A 21,241-nucleotide genomic window follows, 5' to 3' on the forward strand; every position below is an offset into this window, starting at 1 on the left:
TTGGCGTCCAAGGCCTTTTTTCACCATGGTTCAGGACGTGCCTGGATGGCACTACCGGCCACCAGTATGCCTTTTTCCTCCTCCCACCTCGTGATTAGCCCTTATTGTACTTACTTTGATTTCTCACTAGGAGAGTCTCCCCATTTTTTGATGTAGCCCTCTTTCCTAGAGGTGGTTGTAGCCCTTTGGGCAGTTCTATTAACTAATGGAAGGATCTTTTTCTTGCAAAAAAAAAAAAGGGGTGGATTGGATGGGTGCCACGGAGGGCGAGGTAGTCTCTGCTCCTGCTGCATGCTAGTGGACCCTCACGTGTAGAAGCTTTGAAGGGCTAACAGAGTGTTAGCATGATAAAAGCTTTGAGATGGAAAAGTACCTTCCATAGGAGAGGTAGCTAACAAAGAGGGTATGTGATTTGGATGATGGGAACCCATGTTGGAGACAGGTGTCAACCCTTGTTGAAGAGTAGGGGCGAGACTCTTGTTGTACTTGTCGCAATCCCTTCAAGTAGTAGCAATCTTTTTCTTCATGTCCAAACTTTTCACAGAAGTGGCAATAAGCCCATAAGCCTGAAGGGGGCATTCTTGTGGAGGATGCCTTGAAGAGCGACATGAGCTACATCAAACCACACGCTTAAACTCTTGCTAAGCCCGAAGCTCTTCTAGCTCTCTCTTGATAATAGTCACACCAAGAAACAGAAATGGAAAAACCGAAGTTTTGGAGTTTAGGTCGAGGTTGCAAAGGTAGCTTCCCCTTTGCACATATTGATTCAGAAAGGAGTCCCTTTCTCGTGGGGATCGAGAGAGGTGACTGTCTTTCATACACTTAAGGAAAAATTGACTACTGGACCAGTGTTGGCTTTGCCAGACTTGTAAAATCCATTCAAAGTTTATTGTGATGCTTGTGGTCGTAATCTAGGAGCGGTCTTAATGCAAGAAGGCCAAGTGATTGCTTATGAAAGCACAATGTTTTCAAGGCCAGAATTGGTAGCACAGATTTATGAGAAAGAGCTATTGGCAATGATCCATGCTCTTACTCAGTGGCGACACTACCTACTCGGAGCCGATTTCACGATCATTACTGATCATTAGAGTTTACGCTACTTCTTATCACAGAAACAGCTTTCGAAAAAGTAAATGCGGTGGGCTAACATCTTGTCACAGTTTCACTTCCAGATTGTCCATGTTCAGGGATAGAAAAACTTAGTGGCAGATGCATTATCTCAGAAGCTCCTACTTTTGGCTTTTTCCGCCATTCACCATAGAAGCTTTGAGGATATGGTTGATCAGTACGTCACCGATACGGATTTTTTTGATGTGTTTACTTGGATACATAATGGGGAGATAGTACCAAGGTATTCCATACAAGATGGCTACTTGATGAAGAAAACAATGTTGTGTGTTACACAATAGTTCAAGGAAACGGTTTTGACTGAGTGCCATTGTCCACCTTTTACGGGTCACCGCGGCATTGACACCACCTTGAAAGGTGTGGAGCGTTATTTCTTTTGGCCGAGACTCAAAAAGAATGTGAACTACTTTGTTCGCAAGCGTTTAGTATGCCAGAAGATCAAGTTTGACAGGCATAAGGCATAGGGATTACTATAGCCTTTACCCATTCCCACCCGCCCCTAGGAAAGTATCATGAACCAAGTGAAAGACCTTGAAAAGGGTCTTATCCAGCCAAGTACTTCACCCTACTGCTCTCCGGTTTTACTAGTATTAAAGAAAGACGAATCTTAGAGGATGTGCATCGACTATAGAGCTCTCAATAAAATCACTATCAAGAAAAGATTCCCTATTCCAAGGATCGATGATATTCTTGACCGACTTCAAGGATCCTCTTGTTTCAAGAGGATTGATTTGAAAAGAGGATATCATCAGGTCGGAATCGCTTCAGAAGATATCTACAAGACAGCCTTTCAAAGGAGCTTTGGTTTATACGAATTTTGGTGATGCCTTTTGGACTTACCAATGCTCCAGTGACTTTCAACCGAATGATGGATAGGATTTTCCGAGAGCATCGATCTTTTGTGGGCACTTTCTTTGATGATATTATAGTTTTCTCCAAGAATGAAGTGGAACATCGACACCATCTTCTACAGGTCTTTCAGGCATTACATGATCACAGATTAGTTATCAATGCCAAAAAGAGCGAGTTTTTCTTGCCGGAGATACACTTTTTGGGACACATTGTCTCAGCAATAGGAGTACAGATGGACCCGGCCAAGATTGAGACTATCGGTGATTGGCGGACTTGAAGAATGTTCATGAAGTTAGAAGCTTTTTGGGCTTGTGTTCTTACTACCAGTGGTTCTTTCGCAATGGATTTCAACTTTGATCTCCCGAAGACACAGAGTGGGCACGATGGCATTTGGACTGTCATTGACAGATTTAGCAAGCAAGCTCACTTCATTCCAGTGAAGAAAACAGTCAAGCCAGACCATTTAGCGAGACTGTTCATTGCACAGATATTTCGATTACATGGCATGCCTGAGACAATAGTCTCCGACAGAGATCCCCAATTCACGAGTTTGTTTTGGAGGGCTATTTGGGAGAACATTGGCACGCGGTTGCAGTTCTCGTCATCGTTCCACCCACAGACAAATGGGCAATCTGAGATTGCAAATTCAGTTGTTTTGGATTTATTGAAGTCTTACATCTATGATCAGAAGCCTACAACAACACGGTTCACTCTTTGACGAAGAAGGCACCATTTGAGATAACTGAAGGTGCTCCGAAGGTTCCACCCTTTCTCAGCACTAAAGACAAATTTTTTGAAGCCGTCCGGGAGGCTTTAGAGAAATCTCAAGAACGACATAAGAAGGCAGCAGATAGACATCGACGAGATTTGAAATTAAAGCAAGACAATTAGGTGCTCTTACGTTTTGAGAAGGCAAGCCTAAGGAAACGGAAGGGAAAGGAGCAGCTTTTTTCCAAAGCTTAGCATGAGGTATTATGGCCCTTTCCAGATTAAAGAAAAGATAAATGATGTCTCCTATCGACTCAAGCTGCTCGATACTTGGACGATTCACAATACATTTATGTGAGTCTCTTGAAACCTTTTAAAGGTGAGGTGTCAGTTGATGGGGAGCCTGATGAGCAACCCGAAGTGGAAGAGATCGAGGAGATAAAGAAAGATGAAAGGTAAAGTGATTTGGCGGTTCTTGGTTAAATTCAAAAACTATCCGGCATTAGATGCGAAGTGGATGGAGAAGGAGGACCTAGCAGATACTCCTCATATTTTGGAACTTTACCTTGGTTTAGCATAGTCTACTCCGATAGAACCCCGAACTCAACAAGGTTGAATCTGGTGCAATAAGTTTGCACAAGAGGGAACTCCTTTGTCAACAAATTACCTCCATAGAATAAGGTCACTGATGTCCCCTTTGGGTTTCAAAGATATTGATGGGCTGACAGTATTCTGTTGTATGACTTTATGAAACAGAATTCCCGAAATTGAATATTATTCATTTATACTCTCTCATTTGACTTGTTTGAGTGCAAGAACTGAAAGACGAAATGATTGCAGCATTTCGGTCTCATAAATCTCTATAGACATGATCGCAATAAGGTTTAGTTAATCGAGCATCAGTGAGGTCCGGAATGGATCTAGATGTGATCACTAAATACAATGCTGGCAATCATGGTCTGAGATTTGTAATGAACTTTTTTGTGCTTGATTTGTCATGTGATGTCATGTGCAATGATGTGACTATCATCTTCGTACAAGTACTAGAGGTGTCATGTCTAGAGACAGTTTATGGCATATGTCTGTTTTGCAGGCGTAATCGAGGGCCATTACAATTCTTTCAAGAGGGGGGTATGTAACAAATTGATGACGTGGCAGCCTCTGCACGGAATTCCGCAGTTCACGCTGATTGGCTGACGCGGCAGCAGAACTCCGCGATTTGCGCTGACTTGCTAACAAGGCAGAATGTACGTAACTTCGCGTTTTACGCTAGCTGCTGACGTGGCCTGGCTGTACAGACTTCCGCAATTGGCGCTATTGCTTTTTATTGGCAGATTTTTGACAAGTTGTTTTTGGAGCTCATTGGTTTTGAGTTTAATGCTTTTGGGGCTTTGCTTTTAGCAACCCTTGTAATCTTTATAAGTGACCCAAGGGGGCTCGCTTCTCAAAGCATCTGGACGCAAAGTCTGAGAGCGAGGACTCGCGAGAAGTGTACTTTGTTCAGAGATTAATATACAAGAAATACCGAAAAGGGCACCAGTCTTTGGGGCCAATATCTCTTGGCACGGAACTACGTGGGCCATGTCGACTCTTAAATCTGTGAAGTGTTTTGAAGTGAATCTCTGTTGTGTCGCGATTGAATCTTGACTTGGGGTGTCCAAGTTTGTTACAGAGCCCTGCGGAGAGGAGGACCCTCGCGCATTGTACTTTGTGAAGCATAATAATAAAGAGATACTAAGAAGGGGCCCTAGTCTTCAAGCCCAGTCTCTCTGGGCGGAGGACTTCGTCGTGCCATATCATCTCTCTTTCAGCTTTGTTCGGTTCTTTCAGTTTCCTCGCATGTGTTGCACTAGATCCTCGGCATGGAGTGTCCAAGTCTATTACACAAACTCCCACCTCAGTCTTGGAAGGCAGACTTAGATAGGGGGACTCGAAGCCGTGGTGCCGCTGTCTGAAGTAAGCTTGAGCCACCCAAACGCCTAGCAAGCTCATCGAGATCACTTTGGCTGCCATCTCTGAAGACTCAAACTCTTATCTAGTAGTAATCTCTCTCGAGAATTTGCATGTCAGCCTTCAAATGCAACAGAAGTGTTCAAGGGTTTAGCTTGGATCTAGTATTCCACACAAACACAAGGATTACTTTACTTCACTTGAACAAGAGAACTGAACTGAAAACAATGGTCAAGAGAGATAGGTAGAAAGAGAGAGAGAGAGAGAGAGAGAGACCTAACACGGCATGTCGGGCCCCCACCACCCTCAAAAGGCCCCCTTGCTCTGTTGCCAGAGCAAGTACTTGCTTTATTACTTGCACAAATCATAGTTACCAGGAACGGGAACGCGGAACAAAATGCCATTCCCTGTTACGGGTACTCACGTTTGAAACACGGGACGGGGATTCGGAACGAGAACTCGGAATGGGAACGGGGAACGGAGACCTGAAAACGGCCATTCCCTGTTACTATGGCACAAATGCTGATACAATGACTAAATGCTGAGATGCTTAAAAGCTATTGGATACTTGCTGCTACTGATGTTGGGTACTAACGAGGTGTTGTGGTATTGTGAGGCTAAGGACTTGGTACTGCAGGTACTTGGTGCTTGGTACTGTGGGTACTTGGTACTTGGTACTGCAGCCCGCGCGTACTTTGGTACTGCTGGGTACTGAAGGTACTTGGATACTAAGGACACGGAGATCCTGAAGATCCCTACGCTAAGCTAGGTAGGAGCCAAGCCAATACACAAGGGGTGCTAGATGCTGGCGTATTGCGTCGACGACGACGACGACGACGACGACGATGAGGGGTACTTGTATTGCGGTGCTGCTGAGGTGCTAATGGGTATTGTAGGAGATGCTTGGTACGACGACGATGAGGCTGTGCACTGATTTGCTATCGCCGGGGACGGAAATGGGCTGAAAACTGAAAATGCTGAAGATGAAGATGGTTGAAGTCTGAAAACGCTGGTGGTAATGCTGCAAGGACTACAGCCGCGACGAGGCTATGCTGAAAACGCTGAGGGCTGAAATCTGATGGCGATCATAGGGCTGACAACGCTGATGGCTCATAGCTGATGGCTGCTGGAGAAAACGCTGGCTGATGACTCCCCAAGCGATGGTACTACTGAGAGGCTCTTCTACTGCTCGTCTCCCTTCTACTGGCGCTCACTGGCTTGCATTTATATGTCTTTTAGCCATTTGCCCTACCTACTCTTAATAAATGTCATGTCAAAGTCACTTATTAATAAATGACTTAAGTGACTTAACTGTGCAAGTGAGGGTATGCAACTATGACCTGCCTGATCATGCACGTCCTTCTAGAGGCTCACAAAATACCAGGCTAGATCCTAAGCTAGCTAAGACTGACGCTAGACTGTAGCAGTAGCTTGTCCACATAGCGCAAGTGTAGTGCACATGTGCCATCCCCCGCTTCTACCTTGAATGAACTTCTGATGTTGAACGCTTCTGATGCTTGTGGATGCAAAAATACCTGCAAACCAGTGGATATTGCAAATGTAGGTATTGTTGCGATGTAAAAATCAACCAAACGAGTTACTAGGTAGCTTAATACTTTCCCAGAATACCACCCTTGGTGCTGACTCTGCCTTGCGAGCAAGTACTACAACTCGAAAAGTCCTGTTGTGAAAACATTGCGGGTGAAGATGAAAGGTAAGGGTGCTCGGAGGTATTTCCAAGGGTTGCTTGTCTACGGAAGTGGATACACGCTACATGTGAATGTGAATGCAGAAGAGGGTTAGGAATCCTTTCTCCAACTCCTTCCATATCCACATACGAGGCAAGTAGATCTTGTTACTTTTCGTGTATCCGATGTTGATCTTCGTTCAAAGACATAGAGATGAAGAGGGGAGCACGCCTGATGCGCTATGGCTAACGGTGGGAGTGGCTAATAAGTCCGAGGTCGAGGCACGAAGATTCTTTGAGAAAAAAAAAAAATGAGAGAGATTCTTTGGGTTCTTGGTTCTGCTTGGGTTCTTTAGGTTCTTGGTGTCCTTGGGATACTTGGGTCGTTGGGGTTCTTCCCTTGAGTTCGAGAAGCCGAAGCACTTACAAAGCTCTGATACCAATGTCAGGTGCAATAGAAGTGTTTAAGGGTTTAGCTCGGATCTAGTACTCCGCACAAAAACAAGGGCCATTTGCCCTACCTATTCTTAATAAATGTCATGTCAAAGTCACTTATTAATCAATGACTTAAGTAACTATTCATATGCCTATATGCTTAAGTGACTTCACTGTGCAAGTGAGGGTATGCAACTATGACCTGTCTTGTAAGGTGCATAAGAAGTGAATGTTGAACTTTGCTGAAGATGAGATCTCCGAAATGTTCTCAAGGGTTCCTTTTACTTACGGAAGGGAGAGCCTTCCGTTCCTTTAGTGAGAGAGTGCAAATGATCACAACCAAAGTGAATGACACTGTGAATGAAGGTGTTCAGATTGTGTGTGTATGAGAGAGAGAGAGAGAGAGAGAGAGAGAGAGAGAGAGAGAGAGAGAGAGTTTCACGTGATACATCCAACCCTATGTGTCCGTGGACAACAAGCTACAGCACGACAAGGGTTCCGTCAATCCAGTCAGTCTAGATTAGCAAGTGATCTGGCACTTTTGTGAGTCTGTTCGCAGACCGTGCAAGCCCAAACAGTTAGTGTAGATGCATATCCTCTGGTTGCACACAGCATGATCATAAGCATTCACATCAAAATCCTTCAGGGAAATTTTCCAATGCATTTAACCTATTTTCCCTATTTTTGATATTTTTCACTTATTAATTTAAGTGACTTTTGTTGGAAAGTAGGTAGGGCAAATTGAGTAAGTTTGTATATAAGCAAACCTAGGCTAGCACTAATTGGCAGAAGAGAAGGAGAACACAAGCCACAGGTTCCCCCTCTCTCTCTCAGCAAGATCCCCCTTGATGGCGTTTTCCTCCAAGCAAGAACCTCACCTTCCCTAGAGTTTTTCATCAAAACTTCATCGCCATACAGTCTCAGCCCTGTCCAGAAACCCCAAATCGCCCCCCTTTGCCTAGCGTTTTCAACATCACCTAGCATCAGCAAATTTCAACGGTTTGACAACCTGAACCAATGATTCTCAGCCAGTAAAAATCAGCCCAAATCAGCGTTTTTAAGTTGCATCAGATTTCAGCCAATAGCGTTTTTAGACAGCAGGACAAGAGCACCCATTTTCAACCCTTAGATCAGTCTCGTCATCCCCGTCACCGACCTCGACATAGCCTAGACTTGCATCAGTTTTCAATCGTCCACTTGTACGAATTTGTGCAATCAATAGTAGACCACTCTCGCCAACGAGAGTAGGGCCTTCAGAGGAGGGTTTTACAACGTCTCTGGTGTCGTATTCTCTTCTCTCTCTATCTCTCAGTCTCATACACTTTCACGCACAGTCTCCATTCACTTTGTTCGTATCCATTGCACTCTCTCATTAAGAACGGAAGGCTCTCCCTTCCATAAGAATAAAAAGGATCCTTGAGCACAATTCAGAGCACTCATCTTGAGCAAAGTTCAAGCATTCATTCCGCTGCACCTTACATTGGTATCAAAGCTTTGGCAGTGTTCTATATTACTCAAGGAAAGAACCACAAGAATCAAGGGAAATTTTTTTCTTGTTGCGGTCGCACGAACCCAAGTTCACTTGGGCGTGTCGATTCCTAATCCTGTTTTTTAAGAGTGACAAAAATCCCAGGAAAGAAGGGCTTGTCCAGCCTCCCCTTGTGCCTCTTTCACTCATTGAGAGCGGACAGTGCACTCAGCGGCCGGCCAATCGACGTGAGGTGGAAAAAAGCAACCTTGGTGTGAGCGCAAGGCCGCCAAGGGGTGCGCCCGCAGAAAAGAGCAGAACTCAGGTGAAGAGAAGATCCTTCTCAAACACAGATTGCAAGCGAAAGAAGACCCTCAAGAACCTCAAGACCTCTAGACCCGCAAGAACCCAAGAACCCAAGACCCTCAAGAACCCGAGTTCTTCGTGAACTTAAGAACCAAAGATCATAGTGCATGAGCATCACCCGAAGCAGAATGGATACTTCGCATACAAGCGATGAGCATGAGAGAGGCGACGAAGAATTTTTCCCACCAGGAGGTTTTTTCGACCCTCCCCCTTCTCCATCTACGCCACGAATTGTACCAAATCCTATGGAGGCGATGGTCAAGTTGATGTGGGACATGATGGCACAACAACAAGAAGCGAATCGAGTCGTGATGGCACAACAACAAGAAGCAATTTGAGATGTGTTGGCACAACAACAAGAAGCGACTCGAGTTGCGCTGGCACAACAAGAAGCGAATCGCGTTGCATTGACACAACAAGAAACGTCTCGCATTGCTTTGGAACGCGAGCGCGATGCACGAAAAGTAAGAAAAGCACAAAGAAAGAAGGAAATCGAAGCAAGACGAGCGGCCTGGGAGGCCGATCGTGAGGTTCAAAGAGACCTACGCACTCAAGAATTGGTTCGACAAGTTCTTGCTTCGACGTCAGAATAGCCAAAGATGTTCGTAGTTCCTCAAGTGGCGCAAGCCGGGATGCGGACTCCAACAACCCAGTTACAGAGAAGTTGACTTTCAGTAAGTATGATGGTAAGATGGATGCTACGGTTATTCATTCTTGGTTGCATCAATTTAATGCGACAACTAAGAAGATAGGAAATAGTAAGGTTTTGACAGCATCTATGTACCTTGCCGGTGATGCCATCAATTGGTACCCCGCATGGCAAGAGTGTCACGTGACACATCCCAACCCTATGTGTCTGTGAACAAGCTATACCACAGCAGGGTTCAATCAATCCTATCAAGTTTAGATTAGCAGTGATCTCGCACTTTTGTGAGTCTATTCGTAGACCGTGCATGCCCAGTCACTTAGCATAGATGCATATCCTCTGGTTTCACACAACATGATCATCAAAATTTCCATCAGAATCCATTAGCACCGGTTAGGGGAATTTTCCAGTGCATTTAGCCTATTTTCCTATTTATTCGGATTTTCACTTATTATTTTTAAGTGACTTTCCTACAAAAGTAGGTAGGGCAATTTTGCTAAGTTAATATATAAGCAAACCCAAGTTAGCACTTTCTGGCAGAAGAGGCAACAGGAGCACCTTGCTCAACTCGCAACTTCTCAGCAAGACCAACCCCCACAACTACTCTGGCGTTTTCTCCACGGAGGACCTAGCGGTTTTGCATCAGATCAGCCTTGGCGATTTGTGCACAGCAGATCAGCCCTGGCGTCATCACGACACAGCAGATCAGCCTAGCGTTTTTGCATTTGCAGAACCCTGGCGACAGAAGGACCAATTTCAACCCCTGGCGCTTTTGGATTTCAGCAGCAAATTAACCTGCATCATTCACCTAGAGTGTAGCAGATTCAGCCCGTAAAGACCATCAGTTTTCAGCCCTAAGAAACCTCATTTTTCAGCCAAGAAAACGCAACCAAAACAGTCATTTTCAGCCACCGAAACAGTCCCGAAATTCAGCGATTAGAAGATCTCAGATTTCAGCCATCAAGTCGTCGTCGTCGTCACCGTCGTCGTCATCGGCATAGACCAAGTTGCATAGTCCATTGCATACGCATTGTACACCTTTGTGCAATCAAAGAATAGACCACTCTCGCCGACGAGAGTGGGGCCTTCGGAGGAGGGTTTTACATCACTAATCTTGAGAAAATACAACATTCATTCCGTTGCACCTAACATTGGTATCAGAGCTTTAGAAGTGTTCTGCATTACTCAAGGGAAGAACCACAAGAACCACAAGAATTTTTTTTGCTTGTTGCGATCGCACGAATCCAAGTTTACTTGGGCGTGGCGATTCCTAATCGTGTTTTGTTGAAGAGTGACAGGAATCCCAAGAAAGAAGGGCTTGTCCTGCCTCCCCTTGTGTCTCTTTTCACTCATTGAGAGCGGACCGTGCACTTAGCGGCCGGCCAATCGACGTGAGGTGGAAAAAAGCAACCTTGGTGTGAGCGCAAGGCCGCCAAGGGGTGCGCCCGCAGAAAGGAGTAGAACTCGGGTGAAGAGAAGATCCTTCTCAAACGCGATTTGCAAGCGAAAGAAAACCTCAAGAACCTCAAGAACCCAAGACCCCCAAGAACCCAAGTTCCTCGTGAACTTAAGAACCCAAGACCCGCAAGAACCCAAGTTCCTCGTGGACTTAAGAACCCAAGACCCACAAGAACCCACGATTGCAGAATGGTCATCACTCGAAGCGGAATGGATACTTCGCTTGGAGGTGATGAGCATGAGAGAGGCGAAGAAGAATTTTCCCCACCAGGAGGTTTTTCCGACCCTCCCCCTTTTCCATCTACGACAAGGATTGCACTAACTCCTATGGAGGCTTTCAACAAGAGGATGATGTAATAAAGCGAAGAAAGAATCGTAGCCATCGAGCGTAAGTACGAAGAAAGAATGGCAGCCATAGCGCGTGAGAACGAGCAAGCACGCTTGGAAGCCAAAGCAAGAGAAGCAGAATTTGATCGAGCAAACAAAGCAATACAAGCAAAATTTTATCGTGAGAACAAAGCACGAATGCAAGAGATGTTGCGACTCTTTTCTCAAGTGTCGACACCGATGCAAGAAATTCGCGAAAAGAAGACTCTCTCAGTCTCTTCTTCTCCAAAGCATGACACACAGGATTTGCATGATTGTGTGAAGCATGATGATGTTTTGATTGACAATGATAAGCACAATGACTTGCATGATGATTTGGATGACAAAGATAAGCATGATGATTTGAATGATATTGCTAAGCATGATGATTTGGATGACAATGACAAGCATGATGATTTGCATGATCAAGATGTGATTTCTCACGAGCATGATGAGTTGCATAAAGAAGATGTGATTGTTCACAAGGATGATGTGTTAGTTGATGCTTTTTCTAGCGAAGCAAACCTCGTTGTAGATTCGATCAATCACCAAGAATCGATCTTGGCTTTCGAGTCGAGGTCCAAGGAACCCCCACAGGACGATTCGATCATTCAGGACGAACCGATCTTGGCTCTCGAGCCTTGGTCCAAAGAACCCTCACAAGAAGTATTATGTGTTCGCATGATTGATACGCACGCATTGTTCGAGTGTTTCATTCGTGAAGGTTTCCTGTATTTTAGTCAGCATCGTTATATGATCCCTTTTCTTAGGCATGACATATTGTATGTTGAGCACGTTTCTCTCATGGATGAGCACGAATGTATGCGGATTGTTCATGAAAAGCTGAAAAGTTTGTATGTAAGGAAGTCGCATTCCATGTCTCTTCCTTGGCATGACATAGTTTCCGAACGAGCACATGATTGTATGAGCACCAAGCATGGGCATTTCCATTGTGATTTGCCACCATTGATTGATTTCGATCAAACAGAAAAGATTCGAGCGCATTGTTTGCATGTGTTTGATAAACGGGTTGTCACTCCGTCTCTATGTTCATCTACATTGCATACACAGTCTTTAAGGAAGCCAAGATTTTTTTTCTTCACTTTACATGGACTAGGTATGTTCATGGTTTTATGTTGGAAGTTGTGTCAGGAATTTTCAGCCATGGAGATTCTTGAAGAAGACAAAAGCAAGACTCTAGACAAAGTTGACGCAAGACACGAGATTCAGAAGACTTTGTGTCGCTTTCGGCGCGGCCCAAAGAAGAAAGCTTTGAAGACCTTTATGAAGTCAAGTACCGCACGACCCACACATCAGCGTGGGCCGGCGAAGAGTCCCTCCAGGATTCTGGATGCTGTTGGCGATCTCCCTCGACGCCATGCAGTTCGGTACTAGTACCTCACTTTGAAAAGGAAGGGATGTCACGTGACACATCCTATGTGTCCGTGGACAAGCTATACCACAGCAGGGTTCAGTCAGTCCGATCAAGTTTAGATTAGCAGTGATCTGGCACTTTTGTGAGTCTATTCGTAGACCGTGCATGCCCAGTCACTTAGCATAGATGCATATCCTCCGGTTTCACACAACATGATCATCGGAATTCCCATCAGAATCCATTAGCATCAGTTAGGGGAATTTTCCAGTGCAATTAGCCTATTTTCCTATTTATTCGGATTTTCACTTATTATTTTTAACTGACTTTCCTACAAAAGTAGGTAGGGCAATTTTGCTAAGTTAATATATAAGCAAACCCAAGTTAGCACTTTCTGGCAGAAGAGGCAGCAGGAGCACCTTCCTCAACAGGCAACTTCTCAGCAAGACCAACCCCCGCGACTACTCTGGCGTTTTCTCCACGGAAGACCTAGCGTTTTTGCATCAAATCAGCCTTGGATTTGTGCACAGCAGATCAGCCCCGGCGTCATCACGACACAGCAGATCAGCCTAGCGTTTTTGCATTTGCAGAACCCCAGCGACAGAAGGACCAATTTCAACCCCTGGCGTTTTTGGATTTCAGCAGCAAATTAAGACCGGCATCATTCACCTAAAGTGTAGCAGATTCAGCCCGTAAAGACCATCAGTTTTCAGCCCTAAGAAACCTCATTTTTCAACCAAGAAAACGCAACCAAAACAGTCATTTTCAGCCACCAAAACAGTCCCGAAATTCAGCGATTAGAAGATCTCAGATTTCAGCCATCGTCGTTGTCGTCGTCGTCGTCGTCGTCCTCGTCGTCGTCATCGGCATAGACCAAGTTGCATAGTCCATTGCATACGCATTGTACACCTTTGTGCAATCAAAGAATAGACCACTCTCGCCGACGAGAGTGGGGCCTTCGGAGGAGGGTTTTACAACCTCTCGAGTGTCGTATCTCTTCTCTCTCCTTTTCTCAGTCTTATTCACTTGCACGCACAATATCCACTCACTTTGCCCGTGATCATAGCACTCTCCATAAGACGGAAAGCTCTCTCTTTCCCTAAGAACTAAAAGGAACCTTGAGCAATAAAGATCACTAATCTTGAGAAAATACAACATTCATTCCGCTGCACCTAACAAAGAGGCACAGTTAGCCACGCACCTAGAGGAAGCCGACGAATTCACGCCCTTTCCTTCAATTGGGCTGATTTCCAAAGACGAGCTCAAGGCGCGGTTTATGCCACCTCAGTACCTCGCAGATTGAAGGACGATTGGCGCGCTCTCAAGCAAAATGGTATGCCAGTTATGTCTTTCTCTAATCGTGTTTTGCAGCTAGGTACCCAATTACGCAAGTCGGATGACGAGCGCAAAGAGGCATTCCTTCACGGATTGGACGAGTATATCAAGTACAAGGTCGAGGTGCTCAATTCAATCGATCTCAACAAGGCGGTAGCGATTGCTCTCACACAGGAGATGAAGCACAACAAGGGAAATCCTAAGGAGAACAAGACTTCCACAAGTACCTCGCAGACTTCTCAGAACCCTCAGAACGGTAAGAATGGTAAGAACGGTAACTCTTCTAACCAATCTTCCAATAGTCTCTCAGAAAAGCTCTCAGAATGAACCTAAGGGTAAGGCTAACACAATTGCTAAACCTAAGCTCACTCCAGATGAAAAGGTAGCACAAGGAATTTAGGAGGATACATCACGTCGGAAGAGCAAAGCACTTATTCTAAGAAAGGTCGTTGTTTTCATTGTCACAGTAAGGGTCACGTAAAAAGAACATGTCCTAAGGTTCACTATAATGAACCTAAAAAATCCACAGAACCCACTTCCTTTGTCAATGCAATCAATGACAACACGAGTGTGCCTCAAGTTTCTCCTGACCCTCCCCTTGATGAGTCACTCATTAAATGTTATGGTCATATGACGGCACAGCGTTTTGTCATATTGTTTGACCCAGGCAGTATGCATGATGTGATCAGTCCCTCTCTTGTTGAGAGAGCCCGCCTAGAGGTTAGTCAGAAATCTGCTCTCGAGGTCTCTGGCTTCGCTCCCGGTATCGACTCTCTCATCACGAAAGAGTGTCTTGATGTGTTGTTTACAGTTCAACAAGCTACTTTCCGTAGAAAATTTTTTGTCTCTCCTCTCTCAGGATGTGATATGAGTTTGGGCATTCGATGGTTTCGTGAGCATAACCCTCTCATTGAATGGGCGGAAAATACGTTCACTTTCAATGCCAAAAGTGACTCTCCCATTGTCATTCGTGGAGAGCAAGTTGTTCATTCTCCTCTCTCGTTGCTAATGTACAGGCGAAGATTGAACGAATTCACGAGAAGGAGACTCTCTCGGTCTCTTCTTCTCCAAAGCATAACACAGAATTTGCATGATGATACACATGATGATAATGATGAGCGTGATGATTTGGATGACACTGACAAGCATGATGATTTGCATGATCAAGATGTGATTTCTCACAAGCATGATGATTTGCATAAAGATGACCTGATTGTTCACAAGGATGATGAGTTCGTTGATGCTTTTTCTAGCGAAGCTAACCTTGTTGCAGATTCGATCAATCACAAAGGATCGATCTTGGCTCTCGAGTCTAGGTCCAAAGCACCCCTTCAAGAAGAACCGATCTTGGCTCTCCAGCCTCGATCCAAGGAACCCTCAAACGAAGTATTATGTGTTCCCATGATTAGTACGCATGCATTGTTCGAGTGTTTCATCGTGATCGTTTACTGTATTAGTGTCTTTATGTGATCCCTTTTCCTAGGCATGACATATTGTACGTTGAGCACGTTTCACTCATGAATGAGCACGAATGTATGCGGATTGTTCATGAAAAGCTGAAAAGTATGTATGTAAGGCAGTCACATTCCATGTCTCTTCCTTGGCATGACACATTCGTAGAACGAGCATATGAAAGTATGAGCACCAAGCATGGGCATTTCTGTTGTGAATTGCCAGAGTCGATTGATTTGGATCAGAATGACAAGATTCGATCTCATTGTTTGTGTGTGTGTGGTGAATGGTTTGGCACTCCGTCTATTGCTTCATCTACATTGCATGCACAGTCTTTTAGGAAGACAATATTTTTTTCACTCACTTTACATGGAATAGGTATGTTCATAATTTTTCTGTTGGAAATGGTTTCAGGAATTTTCAGCCATGGAGATTCTTGAAGAAGAAAGAAGCATGACTCTCGATGAAGTTGAAGCATTGAAGGAGCCACAGAAGACTTTGTGTCGCTTTCGGCGCGGCCCAAAGAAGCAAGCGTTGCAAACCTTTATGAAGTTCAAGTACCGCACGACCCACATATCAGAGTGGGCCGGCGAAGAGTCCCTTCCAGGATTCCGGATGCTATTGGCGATCTCCCTCGATGCCATACAGTTCGGTACCAGTACCTCACTTTGAAAAAGAGGGGATATCACATGACACATCCAACCCTATGTGTCCGTGGACAAGCTACAGCACGACAAGGGTTCCATCAATCCAGTCAGTCTAGATTAGCAAGTGATCTGGCACTTTTGTGAGTCTGTTCGCAGACCGTGCATGCCCACGCACTTAGTGTAGATGCATATCCTCTAGTTGCACACAACATGATCATAAGCATTCCCATCAGAATCCTTCAAGGGAATTTTCTAGTGCATTTAACCTATTTTCCCTTTTTTTGACATTTTTCACTTATTAATTTAAGTGACTTTTGTTGGAAAGTAGGTAGGGCAAATTGAGGAGTTTGTATATAAGCAAACCTAGGCTAGCACTAATTGGCAGAAGAGAAGGAGAACAGAGGCCGCAGGCAGCAGGTTCCCCCTCTCTCTCTCAGCAAGATTTCCCTTGGTGGCGTTTTCCTCCAAGCAAGAACGTCACCTTCCCTAGCGTTTTTCATCAAGACTTCATCGCCATACAATCTCAGCCCTTGCGTTTTCCAGAAACCCCAAATCGCCCCCCTTTGCCTAGCGTTTTCAGCATCACCTAGCATCAGCAAATTTCAGCGGTTTGACAACCTGAACCAGCGATTCTCAGCCAGCAAAAATCAGCCCAAATCAGCGTTTTTAAGTTGCATCAGATTTCAGTAGCGTTTTTGGACAGCAGGACAAGAGCACCCATTTTTAGCCCTTAGATCGATCTCGTCATCCCCGTCGCCGACCTCGACATAGCCCAGACTTGCATCAGTTTTCAGTCGTCCACTTGTACGAATTTGTGCAATCAATAGTCGACCACTCTCGCCACTGAGTGGGGCCTTCGGAGGAGGGTTTTACAACGTCTCTGGTGTCGTATTCTCTTCTCTCTCTATCTCTCAGTCTCACGCTGAAACCGGCCCGTGGGGCCGTAGGCGTTGGCTTTCACCCAAAATTCTTTACTTAAGACACACACAGAGTACTTCGCAAAGGTAACCCATAACGGGGATTAACACCTAAGTACACACACGGCTCGGAAGCTAGAATGCTCCGAGCAGACGCCGACAACCTGTAGGCCCCAAAATTGGCGCCCCTTTCGGTATTTCTCTATTCTTTGACAGAGGGAATAAAACCTATGATCTCCTACAAGCTGCCCCGCACAATCTAGGCTAAGAAACACCAGTTCTGGCCCGATTTCGGCAACATAACTGTACTAGGACGCTTCACAGTCAGTACCCCCACGCAATAGATGACTTTCCCGACGCATACGGACACTTTGCAGAACCTGGCGAGAATCTGCAGCACGCTGAATTCTCTGTTTTTTGCCCCGAAAAAGCGCCAGATCACCTGTACAGCGGTCCCATCGCGTCCCCGAACCTCCTGGGGGTATTAGGGTCCTTTTAGGGCCGAAACCCTAAACCTGCAAAAATACACAGCAGGCTGTAATTCCCTGCTTTGGGCTCCGTTTCGCGTGCCGGTCGCACTTGTAGCAAGACCTCGAGATCCCGCAACTGTAGGGCTACTTGCCCTTTGAATCGGACTAGATTTCTCACATGAAACCTCTCCGAATTCACCTGTACCTGCGGGGGATTAGCCGCTAGCTAATCCAGTACCTGTGCAAGAGGCTCTTGCCTCGGCAATCGCGCATGAACCCACATAACTATACATTGGTCAAATGAAAAGCCCACTAGAGGTGCATAACATACTGCTCGTAGGGGAGAGAGAGAGCACTGCGTAGCGTGCAAGGCATCACTCCTGGCACTGCACTGTACATAAGGGGGAAAGGAAGCACTCCATAGCTCTTAACCTGTGACAGTTTGCAAATGAGGCCTCTCCCAGCATGAAATTCAGCGCCACTTCTTCTTGCATGAGGAAAGTGCACAGGAATGTACCACTTGGCGCATTTACAAACCATTTTCCCGTTTCGGGTTCGCCGCTTAAAAATCTCCCGACTGGTCGCCCAGTTGACTTCGCGGCAGAGTTGTAAAATGTTCCCCTAGTCATACCGGAGGTAATGACGCGAACACATTTCACAGCCCAAAATAGCAGTTCCCTAAATTTTAGGAAATGATTCCGCTGGGCTCCCTGTGGTCATCTGACCATCTATCCTCATTGGGACCGCATCCAAAAGTGCAATGTGGCCCAACTGTTGAGGATACTTTCTGTTGGTTGTCACACCTTGACTTTAGGCCTTTATTGAGTTCACTTCCTAGTATCCACCAACTTGCTAAGTGCGACGGGGGGACCTATATGATCTTGCTCTGAGCCTAGACATCCTCTTACCATACGAATTCCAATGCCGACCACTACCCATCTGCGGGTGAAATTACCGTTCACATTGGCCATACAATGTCCGACTGTTTGCTACTTCAAGAAGAGGGTCTCAAAAATAAAACAAAACCCATTGGAAAGAAACCAACAACTAAAGTTAGCAGTTGCCACGTCCTCGTGACATAGTTAACAGCTGCCACGTCCCCGTGACACACGCACAGTGTCCATTCACTTTGTTTGTATCCATTGCACTCTCTCATTAAGAACGGAAGGCTCTCCCTTCCATAAGAATAAAAAGGAACCTTGAGCACAGTTCGCAGCACTCATCTTGAGCAAAGTTCAAACATTCATTCCGCTGCACCTTAGAGAGAGAGAGAGAGAGAGAGAAATACGACACCAGACTGTTCTCAAACCCTCCTCCAAGGGCCCCCCCTCTCTATGGCGAGAGGTCTATGCTATTGATTGCACAAATCTGGTACAATGGTCTAGATGCAATGGACTTGCCAATGATGTCGACGACAATGATGACGACGACAAGACGGGCTGAAATCTGAAAACGCTAGGGGCTGAAATCTACAAATCTGATTACTGCTGAATCCTGACACTGTGTCGGCGAGGACGGCGATGGCGAATCTGAAAACGCTGGCTGATCTGACCGTGCGGCGAGGATCTGCTGCAGGTAGGTGAGATCTGCGAGGCTAGGGGCTGATCTGCTGTGTCCAAGTGCTGAAAACTGAAAACGCTGGTGGTAAGGGCTGATTTGTCACCAGGAATCTGCAAAACATTGATGTTGTCAGCAAGATGCAAAAACGCTAGGCTTGATCTGGGATCTGCAAAACGCCAGGGCTGATCTGGGATGTGCAATATGCCAGGGCTGTTCTGGTACTGCTGATGAAAAATGCCAGAGGGTTTGTTGGCCGAAAACGCTAGGGGATTTTGCCGGTCTTGCTGAGAAGGTGCACTGCAAGTTGTAAGAACTTCTGCTGCCTCTTCTGCCAGAAAGTGCTAGCGCTAGGTTTCTTTTATATTAACTTAGCAGAAATGCCCTACCCAGTTTCCCAACAAAGTCACTTATTAATAATAAGTGAAAAACACATAAAATAGGGAAAATGGGTTCGGTGCACTGTAAAATGCTCATAATGGTTACTAACTGTCATGCTGATGATCATGTTGTGTGCAACTAGAGGATATGCAACTACTCTAAGTGCCTGGACATGCACGACATGCGCACAGGCTCACAAAGGTGCCAGAACACTTCCTAAGCTGACCTGAACCCTGGACCTGAAGTAGCTTGTCCACATGCACATAGGGTTAGTTGTGCACGTGACATGTCTGATCATGCACGTCCTTCTAGAGGCTCACAAAATGCCAGACTAGATCCTAAGCTAACTAAGACTGACGCTAGACTGCAGCAGTAGCTTGTCAACGTGGCGCAAGTGTAGTGCGCACGTGACACTGCACATTGACAATCTTGCCCACTTCAGTGAGGAGTCGCGGGCTTGGAGCAAGTTCCGAACCTCTCTTCTACTGGGCCGTGTGCCACCAATCTTGCAAATGACCGAGGTGGTTTGAAGACATTCCACCTCGGCATCAAGCTCGCTTGCTCTTCTAGCGAAAGAGCAAGTCAAAGGGTCACCTCCGAGGTGTGTCAAACGAGGGAGCTTCAGTAGAGTCCCTCTGAGATGGAGCAAGGGCCACCATTCTGCATCTACTGCTAGAAAGACGAAGGTGAAGACCGCGAAAAAGGCTATAAAAAAGTTGAAAGCAACCCTCAGGTAGCTAGCAAGGGAGGAGGGAAATGGGGGAAGGGGGGGACGGGGGGCCAGCGAGCCAATCAGCAGCTTTTGTTGTTGTTGTTGCATCACTTAGTGACAAAATCAATTGGCATCCTTGAGTTGGACGTCTTTGTGCCCTTGACAGTAGCTTTAATTTGGAATTTTTTGGTGCCCTTTGTTCCATTGTCTGATCACTATTCTCAAAGCCCGATTGTTTATCATTGTTGAATTGCTTTGGGCAATGAAGTTCTCTTGATTTTAATATATTAAGGTTTCAGTCTAAAGTTTCATCTCCTCTTCCCTATTGGGTGATGGTGAAGCGTTTCATTTCGCATGATGACACGTAGTTATGTATATATAACATATGTAAGTACACAAATATATGCAAATCCGAGTAGATTTGTGTAAACATAAATGTACATGTACATATATAGCACAACCTTTTTTAAGGCATAAACCTTATGACAAGTTTAAGTCAATGCATAGTTAAAGTAAGAAATTATAACTTACGATGTTTAAAACGCTCATTGAATTCAGCTTGCTGCTTGTCCTTGTTCTCTTTTAAAATCTGAGAGATATAATAAGAAGAAAAACAAGTGAAAGGGTCACGGTGGCTTTCTAAAACAATAAGAAATGAACGGTGAAATGAAAAGAACTCATTAATATATATGTGAGTATGTGTGTGTATGTGTGTGTGTGTGTGTGTGTGTGTGTGTGTGTGTGTGTGTGTGTGTGTCTGTGTGTGTAAATATAAATAACTCAAAGATAAATAAATAAAATACATGTGTATGTGTGTGTGTAGAATTATGCAAGGTGAAGCTTCATTTTAGCATTCCATAACAATAGAATGCAAGAAACGTCGAGACATGTCGGAGGTACATGAAAGTTGAAATAAAAAGATCAATTTAATATTTTAAAACCGAAATAACATTCAAGGTAAGTCTCAATCATTACTAAAAACATTGAAAGTATGCCTAACTCAACTCTAGAAAGCCAAATAATTAAAGATCTTCTTTAGCAAGAGACATTGAAACTCACATTAATTCGGATTCTTTGTATCGTCTAAATCTACAGTTTAAAGACTCCTTTTCAAAGACAATCTTGATTTTCTATAAAAACCACACACAAATTATGTGGATGTTCACACACACTATCCTATTGATGGCTTGTGACTCCCCAAATGACAATAATTCAAGTATTATATCCTTAAGACTCGACGTTCTTCTTTTTTTCCATTTACATTCCTTTTACACATGGGTGGGCATCTTCAAATCTTTCAAAGGATCACTTACATCACAAGCTGGTCTGTCACG

The 21,241-nt window shown here is 44.9% G+C and overlaps 1 protein-coding gene across 3 annotated transcripts in view; it reads right to left on the minus strand.

The window, feature by feature from the left end:
* The window catches only part of LOC147436673 (NEFA-interacting nuclear protein), an 80,996-nt gene that overhangs the window by 39,942 nt on the left and 19,813 nt on the right, over nt 1–21,241 (minus strand). For all 3 annotated transcript variants that reach the window (XM_086489495.1, XM_086489494.1, XM_086489493.1), the window contains one exon: nt 20,439–20,496. In XM_086489495.1, coding sequence (XP_086345621.1) covers nt 20,439–20,496 — 58 coding nt within the window. The remainder of the gene's footprint in view (nt 1–20,438; nt 20,497–21,241) is intronic.

Source organism: Adiantum capillus-veneris, chromosome 18, assembly GCF_014529385.1.
Source record: "Adiantum capillus-veneris isolate H3 chromosome 18, ASM1452938v2, whole genome shotgun sequence".
In the NCBI taxonomy this organism is placed as follows: domain Eukaryota; kingdom Viridiplantae; phylum Streptophyta; class Polypodiopsida; order Polypodiales; family Pteridaceae; genus Adiantum; species Adiantum capillus-veneris.